We start from the raw sequence: 15,023 nt of genomic DNA on the forward strand, positions 1-15,023 counted from the left end.
ATTATTTTTATTTTGAATATAAATTACATTTCAGAATTTTTCTAAAATTTTGGAAATATTTGTATAGATATTTTATTATATTAATTTATCATAAACTCTAATATAAAACATAACCTAGGAAGAATCAATATCAAAATTACAGTTCTTCATTGATAAATTAATTATCATTATTATTATTTTCAGTTTGTATAAAATAAAGTTTTATTTCAGATTTGATGTAATGATTTTTTATTGTTTAAACACACATAATTACTTTAATCTTTAGTTTATTGTGTTTGTTAAATTTTTTTGTAACGATATTTAACTTTTTATAAAGTGTTTGTTTAATTTTAAATTGGCAAATAGGAAGGGAACACAATGTAGGAACAGTCCTACACCTTTATTAGTTAGACAATGTACACATTTTGGCACGAAAGGGCATTTATTTTTTCATTTCATCCATGTGAAAAATCAGTTATGTATTGTTAAATTTATCAGGATAATACTTTGCTTGGGCGCAATATTTCATTGCTTGTTTCATCGGACTAAGTCATGTACATATAATATCTAAAATTCATAGTCTCTTAAAAAAGTCTTTTGAAGTTTGACGGTTTGTTGTGTCTGATTGAAATATGTTGATTAGAGATATGTATGTGATGGAGAGCTTGATTGTCCATCTATATAAATAACTCTATTGTCTAGGGATATGTATGTGATGGTGAGCTTGATTGTCCATCTAGAGAAATAATTCTATTGTCTAGGGATATGTATGTGATGGAGAGCTTGATTGTCCATCTATAGAAATAACTCTATTGTCTAGGGATATGTATGTGATGGAGAGCTTGATTGTCCATTTAGAGAAATAACTCTATTGTCTAGGGATATGTATGTGATGGAGAGCTTGATTGTCCACCTAGAGAAATAACTCTATTGTCTAGGAATATGCATGTGATGAAGAGCTTGATTGTCCATCTAGAGAAATAATTCTATTGTCTAGGGATATGTATGTGATGGAGAGCTTGATTGTCCATCTATAGAAATAACTCTATTGTCTAGGGATATGTATGTGATGGTGAGCTTGATTGCCCATCTAGAGAAATAACTCTATTGTTTAGGGATATGTATGTGATGGTGAGCTTGATTGTCCATCTAGAGAAATAACTCTATTGTTTAGGGATATGTATGTGATGGTGAGCTTGATTGTTCATCTAGAGAAATAATTCTATTGTTTAGGGATATGTATGTGATGGTGAGCTTGATTGTCCATCTAGAGAAATAACTCTATTGTCTAGGGATATGTATGTGATGGTGAGCTTGATTGTCCATCTAGAGAAATAACTCTATTGTCTAGGGATATGTATGTGATGGAGAGCTTGATTTTCCATCTAGAGAAATAACTCTATTGTCTAGGGATATGTATGTGATGGAGAGCTTGATTGTCCATCTAGAGAAATAACTCTATTGTCTAGGGATTTGTATGTGATGGAGAGCTTGATTGTCCATCTAGAGAAATAACTCTGTTGTTTAGGGATACTTATGTGATGGTGAGCTTGATTGTCCATCTAGAGAAATAACTCTATTGTCTAGGGATATGTATGTGATGGAGAGCTTGATTGTCCAAATGGCGAGGATGAACAAAATTGCAGAAGGTAAACAATAAATATTTTGTGTTATAACTAGGGGCGTGTACAGAGTTTTGTCAGGGGGGTGTAACCTTAAGGGAATGTGAAAGAGGGGAATGCAGGCCAATAATGTTAAACAAAATAGCCCCATCTGTAGATTAGAGTTATGGATTGAAAAGTTCAGACCTTGCTGGATTAGAACCAACAAAACAATAATAAATAAAAGTAACCAAAGTTTTTGAGCCAAGATTTAAGATTTCATTTTGGGTACTTGTGTAACACCTGTAAAGTTATGTGAATATTAACACTTGACTATAATTAAGTTGTTATAATTAATAGGAACAAGCCTTACTTACAGGCCTTTATGACTATGTTTCAATTTTTATGCCCAAATAAATATGCTTGTGTTTATGTTACACCTTTATTATTTTAAATCTATGAGCTTTGCTACTAAAGGTATTTGTCATCCTTGTCCTTGTTTCTTTAGATTTACAAGCTTGTATGTTAGAGAAGATGGATTTCAGTTGAAGGCTGACGAAAATGATGTATTAAAGGTAGAGTTAATAGTAGAGTAGTTATGCTTCTTGACAAAATTTGGTATTTTCAATAAATGTATTATATAACTCTTCATAAATATATTAAGTTGCTATGTGACAAAATAATCTGAAATTTTTTAGGAAAGTTTTTGAACTACAGTTCTTGATACCAATTAAAATTAGAATTAATTAGAATTAAAATTTGGACTCTTATTAAACTAATTAAATAATTTTGATAACTAGTTTTAATTACAAGTTTTACTGTTTAAAAAGGATAGTTTTTATTAGCTAAGCTAATCTATAACTCACTATGTCTGTCCGCCCGTCCGACAGTCAGTCAGTGAGTCAATTTTTAAAAGTTTTGTGGATAACAATCTCAAAACTAAGTTTTCCGTTGATCAAAACATCAAGTATGTAATTTTCTTTGACCATCATCTTACAATATATTGAATAACAATATAAAAAACTATAAATATAGAGAAATAGAGAAATGTTTCGTGATTTTTTTCTTCAAAAATCTATATTGAAATATCTTAAAAGAATTGTTTTTAACTAAAAAAAAATGTTATCTTTGAATATTGGAAATGTTAATACAGCCAAGTTGCTACAAAAGGTCCTCACCACTGGAACCAGGTAGTTGTTTGGGTTATACATCTATTCTCATAATTTTATTGTTTAGGCATCAGAGGAAGAATGTGCTAGAGAATGTTTTTACAGAAAAGCTAACTCTGGAATTTGCACATCATTCAGTCATAGGTAAGAAAATATTGTTAGAACCTTGACTATCTCGGCTTACAGATAGAAAACTAAAATTAATGTGAAGATTCCCTGTACTATTGAACATTTGGTTATTTGGTCCTTGTGTCTGGCGTTCATCTTATAAAAGGCACATATTTAATCTACTTATAAAAGTTTAGTGATTTTGAATGTTCTAAATATCTTATTTTTTTATTGCCAGAGAATATATTATGTTTAACTCACTTTGTCTAATTTTCCATTAATGAATTTTGTGAGTTTCGCTTATTATGGATGCTGTCATCCTTGTTTAAAAAGAATGTATCTATTACTCTCTACAAACATTATGTACATACTATGTAAGAAAAGTTTAGTTTCCAAAAAAAAGAACAAAAACGTTTACATGAAAAATATATAAAAAGATAAACATATTTAAAATTCTATTTTAGATCCCGCTGAATTTCTGTCTTTCGCCTAACCATAAGCCTTACACACTGAAAATGAAATAACAACCCTCTTAATGTTTTTAAAGCTTAGCCACCCCCTATAAACCCAGGGATCTAAAGGGATAAGACAAAGGCAGATAAATTGATGTACATCCCAAATATTGATACTCAAAGTTATCCATTCTGCAGATTACAATTAGTGGTTGAAACGTTTGGACACTCAACTTAATCAAATTAGTTAAAGTCCCTTAAGTTGTTAAGCCAACGATAAGAAAACAATAGTATAAGACTTTTGGAACTAGTGAATAAACAGCCCATTGTCCCCTCGCTCGCCGCTTGCTCTAAACCCACTCGCCTTTTTTTATTTCTGGAGGGTGTCAGAAATCATATATCATAAGACCCGATAAGGTGGCTGTCAAAAATATTGAGTTAGCTTCACGAATCCCCCTGGCAAAACCCTGTGCATGCCACTGTATAAAATTATTCCAATAAACTATAGTATAGGATGTATAATGATGAATTGGCAAATAGTTTTTGGAAAATTAATAATTAGATAATGTACGCATTATCATGACATAATTATCATAGAAGCTACTCTATTGTTTGTTTGTTTAATCATATTATAGGTGGATTCTTTAGATTATTACTTGCCATTAAGAATGTAAAAGAAAAGTATTCCTTTATAGACAAAGATATATGCATAAACGAATGATTCTTTATATATACCCCTAGCCTCTAGAAGCCCTGTATACAAAGGATAAGTGAAAGAATCAAAATATAGCATAAAACCATCCCTAAAAAGGAGAAGTCAATAAGCTCAGTAGTTATTGAAATCATAAGCTTCATACAAAACAAACAAATCTTACTTCTTCATATAATATGATAAAAATACGATATAGTTTAACCAATTAAAGTAGATAGGCATACTTTTAAGTGGTTATTCTAATGATAAATTTTTAAAACTTTGTTTGTATAAAAGCTTACTTTTTGAATACAACTGTCTTTGTAATATACGATTCCCAAAATAAATGATTAATTTTATGTATTGATTTGCGATAAATCACTCTGTGCTACTGTATAACGAAAGTTTAAGTAAGATATAAAAAAATACTTTAATTTAAAAAAATGATTAATCGTGTAACTAAATAAATTACAAATAATTTGGATCGAGGAAAGAAAATAAAGTAGTGGGTTTTGTCGTATATTTACCGTAGCTTTTGATAGGTAATTTAGGTTAGGTATATGTTAATGTTTGGCTCGATAGGTTAGGAAATTGGCCCCTCAGGGTTAGAGCCCCCGCAGGAGAAAGTCTATTGTGAGAATATGATGAAACCCGCTACTTCGTTTTCTTTCCATGATTCAATAATTTTTTTAAACTTTATTTATTGAAAAGCCTGGTAAAAGAAATTATTAAAGCGTAGGAAGATCAATTTCATTATTAAAATTATAGGATTATTATTATTTGGAATTTGAAGCTGCAATACCATGTGCTTTTTTCGACTAGTTGCTCTAGCCCTAGCCTTTAGGGAAGGACATTTAAATAAATATTTTTTTTAAGGCCAGGTAAAGATGGGAAAGCTGACAAATGTATTCTTGGAAATATGAAAAATGACATGGATACTGTAGGTAAGGAATTGCCATTTATCGCATAGTATCATAGACAGCTTTCCGCGTATATTAACATGAAAAATTATAGAATTAAAACCAGTTTTTGTATGCCTGGTTAAAATTTGTATTAACCTTAAAATTTTATTTAAATATTTGTGAAAAATTTAATATGATGCTATACATGATTTTGATTATGTATGAGAATCGGTTCTAATCCAGTGGATATTAATCGGTTTTAAAGCCATTCAGGAAAAAAATGTATTTGCATATTAGGTATACTACAAAAAAAGCATTTAATTTAAAATCTAATTCTAAAAAAAAATGTTTTTTTATTTATTTTGATTTTTATACCATTCAAACAATCAAAACGATTATTCTCAACAGAAGATAAGCTTTTTATAAACAAATAATTTAACAAATGAACAATCTATAATACAAAGTAGAATGATGTCTGTCCGTCTGTCCGTCCGTCCGTCCGTCTGTCTGAAGCTTAAGATCTCGGTAACCACTGAACCGATTGAATTCTACTCTTCAGGGTATATACCTACTGGTCCTGTGGCGGTTTAAGGCTATTTTCTTGGGGGGTGGGACACCCCCAACCCCCCCAAAAACAAACCCCCCCCATTTTTTTTTTTTTTTTTTTTTTTTGCAGAAGATTTCCTGGGTCCTTTTTTTTGCAGAAGATTTCCTTGGTCCTTTTACTAATTTCACCTTAATTTTTTTTGATCACCTCTTGGGGCAAAGCCCCTAGAGGCTAGGGGCGAAGCCGCTAGTGTAAAATAAAATAATTACATATGTCATAATATAAAAATATAGAATACGTATATATATTGACAATGAAAAATCTTATAACATCAACTTAGGTTGCTAATATGGACCTCATTTATTGGCCAGTTCGTTCATCCAGTAGATAGGTAGGGGAAAGGGTGGATCGTTGTTTTATCCAGCTGCGAGTATCACTTTATTATAGAACATGAAATTCTAGTGCAACATCCAAGTAATTATGTATCATTATTTTGTTTGTGTTTTCAGTTGAGCGGTCAAGTTGGAATTATTACTCACTCAATCAAACTGAAAAGGTTAAACGTGGCGTTTCTGGCCCCGCCGTTTTACAAGGTAATAATTTAAAGTTGTTTAGTGTTTATTATTTTTTTCCCTAAATATTTTGTGGATGGTTCATCAGTGCTTGATAGTCTAAAAGCAAGATCACCTGTTTGCATATTTTTTTTCAAACTTGTCAATAAATTAACATAATGCAGCTGCAAATATAGCGACTGAATGCCAGACAACCCACTGTAAAACTCCTAATTTTGGTCCAACTACTACAACTGTGTGATTAAGTGAATCATCTTCGATTCTAGCCGAGCTGCTAAGAAAGACATTGACAAATTTGTTTACGAATTCCATTTAAAATATATTCTAAAAAAAATATTTGCAAAACTCAACAAAAACTTTGCATGAAAGCTTTCTTGTTTCTAATGAAATGATTTCAAAATGTTTCAGGTTTAAGATTAAGAAAAATGAAATCTACCAGACGTGAAATCTTAGAGGTTAGTCAGAATAATATATTATTATTTAGAAACAAAGACGATTTAGTATTATAGTAATGTCAACCATATAATTTTCTAGAAGTGGCTTTACATCTAGCCTATAGGGTCTTGACCCATCAGGTGTAAGGGAGATTCTTCTCCTTAAAAAAAATTCTTTGTCACTAGCATTTTTGGGGCTCGCCTCGCCACTTTCCTCTATTATTTAAATTATGAAGAAAAATATTTAAGTAAAAAAATATCTATTACTAAGAAAAATGAAGAGTGGCTATTTTTTCGGTAAGGGGGTTACCACCCCCCCCCCCTAACCCCCCTCTAGAAAATATCTTAATACCTCGGCTGGACCAGTATGTGTATTTACCCTGATAGGTACAAAATTTTAGTCCAGCGTTTATAGAGCGTCAGACAGACGGACGAACTTAACTGTACATACAAAATCCGCGAGTCGGCTCCTATTTTTTTCTGGCTCCCAATATCGAATCTCATATGTATTATAGTAAAGATTATAAGCAAATTTACATATATAATCCCAGAATTTTGGGAGCTAAATAATTTCTTCAAAGGCGATTTTTTTCAAAGATTTTTGGTGTTTAGGAGCCATTTTACAAATCTGATATGTAACGGTAATAAAGATGTTAAAGATAAGAAAGTATTGTTTATAAATAATCATAAACTTAGTAAAGTTTAAGTTTTATTGAATGCAAAAATTCACCCAATCTCTTACTTATATTAATATGAAATTTAAATTCAACTGGAGCAAAACCAGTTAGCAAAACCTAACTTCTTTGTTTATGAACGGATTTCAAAAATTCTTTCACTAAACCCAGGGTGGGGAGGTATCGAGTGGGGTTGATGGGGGAAGAGGGGGGCGACCTCACCCCCCTAAATTTTTTCATTTTTTGTTTCTTAACCAATTAAAAAAATTCTTTCACACATGACATCACCAACCCCCGGAGAAAGAGGGAGGGGGGTGGGAGGTATTTCCCCCTCTCCCCACATTTTTTTTAACTTTCTTGTTTCTTAACTTATTTCAAAAATTCTTTCACACACGTAATCACCAAACCTCAAGGGAGGAGGGGGGGAGAGTAAGTCCCTGCATTCCTTAATCCAAACCTCCTAACACTGCGGGCAAACCTAACCTTAACTTAACACACCCTAACCTCCCTTTTCTGGACCCTGCGGGGATCTCCAATCCTACAGGTCTTTATTTCCAACCCTGTAGGAAACTGCTTAACCATTACTTAACCTTACATAACTAAACTAAAATGACAACATTCAGTAAAGTAAATTTAAAAAAAAACAGACGAATATTGAAATAGAGAGTAGCTGCAAATTAGCCCTCTTTACTTTAAATAAAGAAAACTTAAAATTTGTCGTTTTTTTGCTTATTGCTTCAGGGAGGAGACAATGGAATGTAAATTCTTCCCCCCCCAAAAAATCGTCTAATTTGTCTTTACGTAGTTGGTACTTTCTTATGATAAGATGGGATATTTTTTCGGCATTGACTAATCCCTCCCTGTTGTAATCTGAAAAAAGTATATTTCATTTTATTAGAAAAAGTAGCCTTTTGATACTGCCTCGTTGTTGAAAATTTTAATTAATACCTAAACATTTCCCGAATAAAAAAAGTAAATAAAAGATGCTGCAGTTTTTAATCGCATGGGATGTCAAAATAACCAATTTCATTGAAAGGCAATACATTTTTTAAACAGTTCCCATGGAGGAAGGATTTTCTTCATTCTTCATCATACAGGGAGGGAACATTAGGCTGCTCATTACTCTAGTCCCCAAAGTTTTATAATAACGTTTTTTTATTTGTAGGTGTAATAACTTTGGGGATTTTTTAGAATTTTATATAGCTTATCCCTTTAAGTCTCTGAGTTTATGGCTAATATACCCATTATACAAGTTTCCGTTTGCTAAAATCAATAGATTTATTGCTTTAGATGGTTATTCAGAAACACATATTAAAAAAAAATTTTGGCAGAAGAAGATATTTTTTATAATTGACATATGTGTTACATTGAGTAATAAATACCTTCAAAATTAATGATTTGGTCGAAAACTTCCTATACTATTTTCCTTATTGGTATAATTTTGAAATTGTAGATCTAAACCTATTATGTCTATTGCCAAATTTTCCAAAACTTCAAAATAAGTGTTCTTTTAAAACAGCAAAAAAAATAGTTTTTCTATGATTAGGGTTAGTACGTCCGTCCGTCAGTAGTTAATTTAGGCTGGTTAGAATTGCCATATTAAATTCAAACTTTCAGGGACAAACCTTTAGCAAATATTGCTGTTAATTGTATCCTAAGCTTCACAATCAATAATTTTGTAAGCCTTATTATTTATTCATATAAACAAGAAAACAGGAAAGTTTGTTACCAATGAAATATATGGACGCTAGACTATTGCAGAACAGCGAGGAGGTACAACAAACATTACCAGAAAAATGAAATGTGATAGTTTTTTGTTGTTTTCAATGTACACTTGGTGCATCTGTTTAGATTCCTCTCATAAATTAGCATTTATTTATTCTTTTGTCCCTGTCAGTCATGCTAATAAAGACATGGATTTGCCCAAAGTTTTATAATAACATTTTCTTATTCGTTAGCTTAAAAACTTTAGGTACTCTTAATGAATTTTGAATGGTTGATTTATTAAATTGAGTGTCCATACGTTTCAAGCACCTACATAAGGGGTTATTTTGTGTATCAACATTGGGGATGTACATCAATTAGTCAGCCATAATCTTATCCCTTTAGATCCCTGTGAATTTTTTTTTATTTCAAAGTTAGAGACAATGTTTAATTTTAACGGAAATTTACAAAATAAGACACATTTTTTTGCAGCTACTCTTCATCTTACTTTGGCTGAATCTTCTCACTAACTACTATGGCTGTCCTTCCGTATGTCAGGTTTAGGTGATAACGCAATTTTCTCGGCCACTAATTAAGATAAAGGACTCTTTTTTTCTGTGTCAATTCTGTAAATATTTGTCTCAGAGTCTGTTAGTCAGGTGACCAAAGGTATAAATGTATAATTATAGAAATGTGAATTTCCCATTTGTTTTTTCAGATGGATAGATAGATAGATATATTGTATATTGAATGTCATATATATTGATAGGTATATGATTAGCGCACCCCCCTGGCAAACCCTGTTCACGCCACTGAATAATGAATTCTACAGAGAGAGAGGGACAATGCGCTTTTTTTACACAAGTACCCAAAGTTTTATGATAACGTTTTCTTATTTATTGGCTTCACAACTTTGGGGACTTTTGATAAATTTTGATTGGAAAGTGTCCATACGTTTTAAACACTAATTGTAATCTAAGGGGTTATTTTGTGTATTAACATGGGGATATACATCAGCCATAGTCTTATTCCTTTAGATCCCTAGCATATTTCCATAAAAAGGCTTCTGTTATGGAGATTTACAAGGATAAAAAGTTAAAAACATCCTTAAAATCAGATCTTTAAAAAAATCAAATTTTTAATTATAGTTCTAAGCAAGGTAACTATGTTTTGGTTGTTAAATTTTTGGTCAAATTACAGAGTTGCTTACCTTATAGAAGAATCGCTATTATAATTCAAAATGGACGTACTTACCGTTGTAGATAAAGATTATAACAATAGAGTTGTTTTTCTTCCAAAATGATAGCTTTTTTGTTATCAGAATCAAAAACAATTTTGTTTAAGATTTATAACCAATAGGACAATTCTTTTATTTTACATGAACTTACTGATAGAGTTTTCTGTTTTTCTGTACATAAACGTATGGACGTACTGGAATACTAAAGTTATAGAGTAGCTATTCTACAAATAAAAAGGAGCTACACCACAATACGTCACCTATTATGTTTTATATACAGGCAATAAAGTTGGGTGGGTGAATATATCCAACTCGATTATCAATTATTAAATTAAAAGTATTGCTCAGTATAACCCACTTATCTTTAATACCTTTTTTTATCAGAAACAAGAATTATCAGTTTTCAATAATTAAGCTTCAAAACTTCTTTATCAAAATAAATGATTTGTGAAATAATGAGAAAACAAGTTGTCTTCTCAGTTTTCTGTGGTTTAGAGTTTGTCAACTTCCTGTGCATTTGTAGTCAGAGAAAGAGCTGAGGGGACATTATGGTGTTTTTATGCTAGTCCCCAAAGTTTTGTAAGTACGTTTTTTATTCGTTGGCTCAACAACTTTGGGGACTTTTATTGAATTTTGTTCTGTTGGTTTATTAGGTTGAGTGATAAAATGTTTCAACCACTAATTTAATTAACAGAAGGGATAATTTTGTGTATCATCATTGGCGATGTACATCAATTTATGGGCCATAGTCTTATCCCTGATTTATAAATGGACATAGAATATACGTGGATGAAATCAAAGGAGAAAAATTGTCGTCAATTTAGGTTGCAATTTTCCCCTACATTTTTTGGTTGAGCCGTTTATCCAGTTGGAGGAAAGAGGATGGGGGAGATTGTTATTTTAGCCCGCTTCAGAGTTTACTTGATTATTATAGAACATGAAATTCTGGTGTAAGATCCAAGTAATAATACATCCATTGATTTATAGTACTTTAATTCATAATCCATGCCCTGCTTTTAACAGTAGATGCCAAGTTGGCAATAGAAGTTTAGAGGGAAGAAAAAAATCATTTTTAAGAGAGGAAAAAAATTCAACCTTTCCAACTGTAATATTTAGAATTTAGATAGCATTTTATCTGTTTTCTTGCATTTATCAAATAAATAGCCCAAAACCACAACAAGACACTTAAAATTCCAACAATTGTCAAGATCTTAAGCTTCGCACAAAAAAAACTTTGTACTAAAGGGATAAGACAATGGATGATAAATTTATTTTGATCTTCAGTGATCTTAACTAAATTGCACTCTTTCTGTTAATTAAAATAATAGTTTAAAAGATTTTAAAAGTTAGGACACCATTCTAGCTCAATTCGTTTGCTAGTTATCGAAGAAATAAGTAATTTTCAAACCTAAACAGGTGCCGCTGAAAAATTCAAGTTTTGGCCACTATCTGGGCTAGGATTGAGCTACATAAGATTTAAACACAGCAAAATGTTCGTCTCAATGAGTAGAATAAGCACACAAATTTTGGTGAACCTAGGACAATTTTAAGGGGGCTGGACCAAACAATGTAACTTCCATCGATACAAGTTTTGGCTCACTCTCACTAATTTCTGCCTCTCACGTATTGAAAAATCTAAGTTTTCTCCACCATTTGGGCTAGGATCGAGCTACCATCGATGTTAAGGTGTCTAAATGAGCGTCTCACCGAGTAAAATTCACCCTCCAAAGATGAAGATCCTAGGACAATTTTTAGATAGGCGGACCACAAGATGTAAGTCCATCGATACAAGTTTTGGCTCACTAAAATTGAAGTTACAAGTCGTGGTCCAGCCCCCTTAGAGTTGGAATCTTGACCCCAAATTTTGTACATGTGTGTAGCATATTGAGACGGACATTTTGCCACCTTGAAGTCCAAAATCGGTTGAGAAACAAAAAAGTTTTCCTAGGAAAAACTGATTTTTTGGATTTTAATGAGCCAAAACTTGCATCAAAAAATCAAACATCGTTTGGTCTACCCCCCTAAAAGTTGTCCAAAATTAACCAAATTTTTTGTGTGGGTCCGTGATGTCGAGACGGTCATTTAGACACCTTCACATCGATTCTAGCTCAATCCGTTCGCTAGTTATCGAAGAAACATGGATTTTGTCAATTTGGTATTTAATGTTTTTAAACATATTTAATAAGTGTAATTTTGAAATCTAGTGTATTTTCTTGGGGAACTATGATGTGCGTCTATCTTGGTGACCCTTTATGGACTTGATGGAGGTTTTAGCGTTAAATGGCAACACAAAAGTGTCTACTAAGCTAGTCTACGATGTAAAACTGTCCTTTAGAGGGTAGATAGAGCCCTCTTAGCTTAGTATAGAAGGCTTATAAATAGACTACGGTTGGAGATATCTTAACAACAGTTAGTTAAAGATCTTTAGTTCTAGCTTCCAGAGGGCTACTTTGGGGATACCCTGGCTTAGCTGGGTAGTAGATAACCTGGGTATTGGTGTCCTGGCCTAAGGAAGAGTGTCTTGAGGCTGGATTACGGTAGTCTAATTGCGCTTAAGTAGGGAAAGGGAGCCTATAACTGGGCGAGGGTTAGGGGTAGAGTAGTGTAACCTTCTCCCGCTTGACAAGGGTTACTGTATATGCACAATAAATGGTTTCAATATCTCAATAGACAAACAATAAATTAAGCCATTTTCTACTTTCAATGCAGGGATTCGAACCTTAAACATTCATCTAGAACTGTGACCTGTTAGTATGTTATAACTGAAGGTCAGACATTTCTAAAAATGTAAAGACCAAATTTTTGTGACACATATTGCCATTTGTAGAAGGTAAAAATGAATAAAAATTAATTTAATAAATAATCAAACTTTGAAAGGGCCTGAAACCTGCAACCTTTGTGATATGAACTTAATTTCTTGTGCAAAAATTGTAAATAGATAAGTCTATTAGCTAGTTTTGAAATTTTGTTAAAATGTTAAAAGACCTCGAAGCTAGAGTGCTGGTTATGGAAAAACCAGAAAAGATAAGTTAGATTAGATTAGAGTTGACTGATTTCCAAAAAATCACTTGGAAGTGGTACATAGTTATAAGAAATGTATATACACAATAAATGGTTTCAATAACTCAATAGACAAACAAGAATTACATTGTTGTAACCTAAAAAAAACACTCAAAAATATCAAAACTTTAAAATGGCCTCACACCTGCCACCTATGAGATATGGCATTGATATGTAGTGCAATAATGGCAAATAAATAAGTCTATTATCAAGTTTTGAAATTTTGTTAAGATCCTAAAAAAACTCGGAACTAGAATGCTATTTAGGTTAAATCAGCAATGTTAGGTTAGGTTAGGTTGTAGTTGACTGATTTTCAAAAATCAACTGGAGGTTGTTGATAGTTATGAGAAATGTATATGCACAATAAATGGTTTCAATAAAAGACAAACAAGAAATTGAATTTTTTATGAGCTTATTTCCAAAATACAGCCATTTTCCACTTTCAATGCAGGGTTTTGAACCTTTAACCTTTAGCTAGAGCTTTGACCTTTCAGTATGTTATAACTACAGGTCAGACAATTCTAAAAGTATAAAAACCAAAAATTTTGGTCAATTAGGAGCTGAGCTACGATTTTTTAAACATCAAAATTGTCATTTTGGATTGTTTTTTTGAGGCTCGAGGCCGCCAGAGGCCACCAATCACTTGCTTAAGAAGGAGCAAAAATGACCAGCTCGTCAAGCTGATATCATTAGACACTTAAACTTAATCTGATTTGATTCAATCCATTAAGGTTAAAAACTGAAGTTACCTCTAAATTTTCAAAATTGGATTATGTTTTCTTCCCGGTCATCAAAAGTAGCCTAAAACCTGCTCTAATAAAATTTTTGAAGATTTATTATTTTGGCCCATTTATGAGGGGGTAGTCGAAGCGGACTTTAGCCCTCCTGAGCCTCTGAAATGAAAATGTCTGCAAAATTGTAAAAGTGTACCCAGATTATTGGTTTGCTGAACCTAAAATAAGTTCATTTTTTGGCCACTTAATCTCTGGCCTCCGAGGCCGAATTTGGTCAATCTGAAAACACTTTTACTGTAAAAAAATTTCATTTGAGTATTTTTCCAACTGTCGTTGAGCCTCTATGGGCAGGTTTGATGCCAGAGATTAGGCCTTATTTTTTTGCTAAAAACACGAAAAGACCGAAATGCTTCTAAATGCTGTTCTTAAAATACACTGATTTATAATTCTTTCATTAAAAAATGTATAGAATAAGGAAAATCTGTAGGTAAATACGTTTTTTATAAAGTTTTTAAAAGTTTACATTGCTTTAAAAAAAATGTAATTCGTCATTTATAACTTTAAATAACTTTAGAGAAAACAAGGATGACAACAATTACTAGAAGCAAAGATTTATCGATCAGACTGTCATTCAAACGAACTTTAACAAATGTAAACGATTCCTTTAATCAAACAATTAAATATCAGCTGAATTAGAATTCTGAAAAATCATCTATAATACAAAGTAGCTTGATGTCTGTCTGTCCGTCTGTCCGTCCGTCTGTCCGTCCGTCTGTCCGTCCGTCTGAAGCTTAAGATCTCAGTAACCACTGAACCGATTGGATTCTACTCTTCAGGGTATATACCTATTGGTCCTGTGGTGGTTTTAAGCTATTTTCTTGGAGGGTGGGACATCCCCAACCCCCCCTAAAAATGAAAATTTCCCCCCCCCCAAAAAAAAAATTTCATATTTTTTTCTAATTTTAATGTTTTTTATGTTTTTATATATTTTTATATGTTTTTATTAATTTTTATTATTTTTATATTTTTTTTATACTTTTTTATACTTTTTTATATTTTCTTTATATCTTCAATTATTTTTCTTCTTTTTAAATTTCTTTTCTTCTTTTAAACTTTGTTTTATTACATTCAAAAAGATTGTGAAAACATCCTTCTCCTG

General features: G+C 32.0%; 1 protein-coding gene across 4 annotated transcripts in view; it reads left to right on the forward strand.

Annotated features, from left to right (window-relative positions):
* Window positions 1-15,023, forward strand: part of LOC145328065 (neurotrypsin-like) — a 91,155-nt gene that overhangs the window by 27,572 nt on the left and 48,560 nt on the right. For all 4 annotated transcript variants that reach the window (XM_080171621.1, XM_080171622.1, XM_080171623.1 and 1 more), the window contains 6 exons: window positions 1,567-1,628; window positions 2,089-2,155; window positions 2,817-2,893; window positions 4,877-4,944; window positions 5,959-6,042; window positions 6,430-6,476. In XM_080171621.1, the coding sequence (XP_080027747.1) occupies window positions 1,567-1,628; window positions 2,089-2,155; window positions 2,817-2,893; window positions 4,877-4,944; window positions 5,959-6,042; window positions 6,430-6,476 (405 nt within the window). The remainder of the gene's footprint in view (window positions 1-1,566; window positions 1,629-2,088; window positions 2,156-2,816; window positions 2,894-4,876; window positions 4,945-5,958; window positions 6,043-6,429; window positions 6,477-15,023) is intronic.

This window comes from Acartia tonsa, chromosome 9 (assembly GCF_053477335.1).
Source record: "Acartia tonsa isolate MP-2025a chromosome 9, ASM5347733v1, whole genome shotgun sequence".
NCBI classification, from domain to species: domain Eukaryota; kingdom Metazoa; phylum Arthropoda; class Copepoda; order Calanoida; family Acartiidae; genus Acartia; species Acartia tonsa.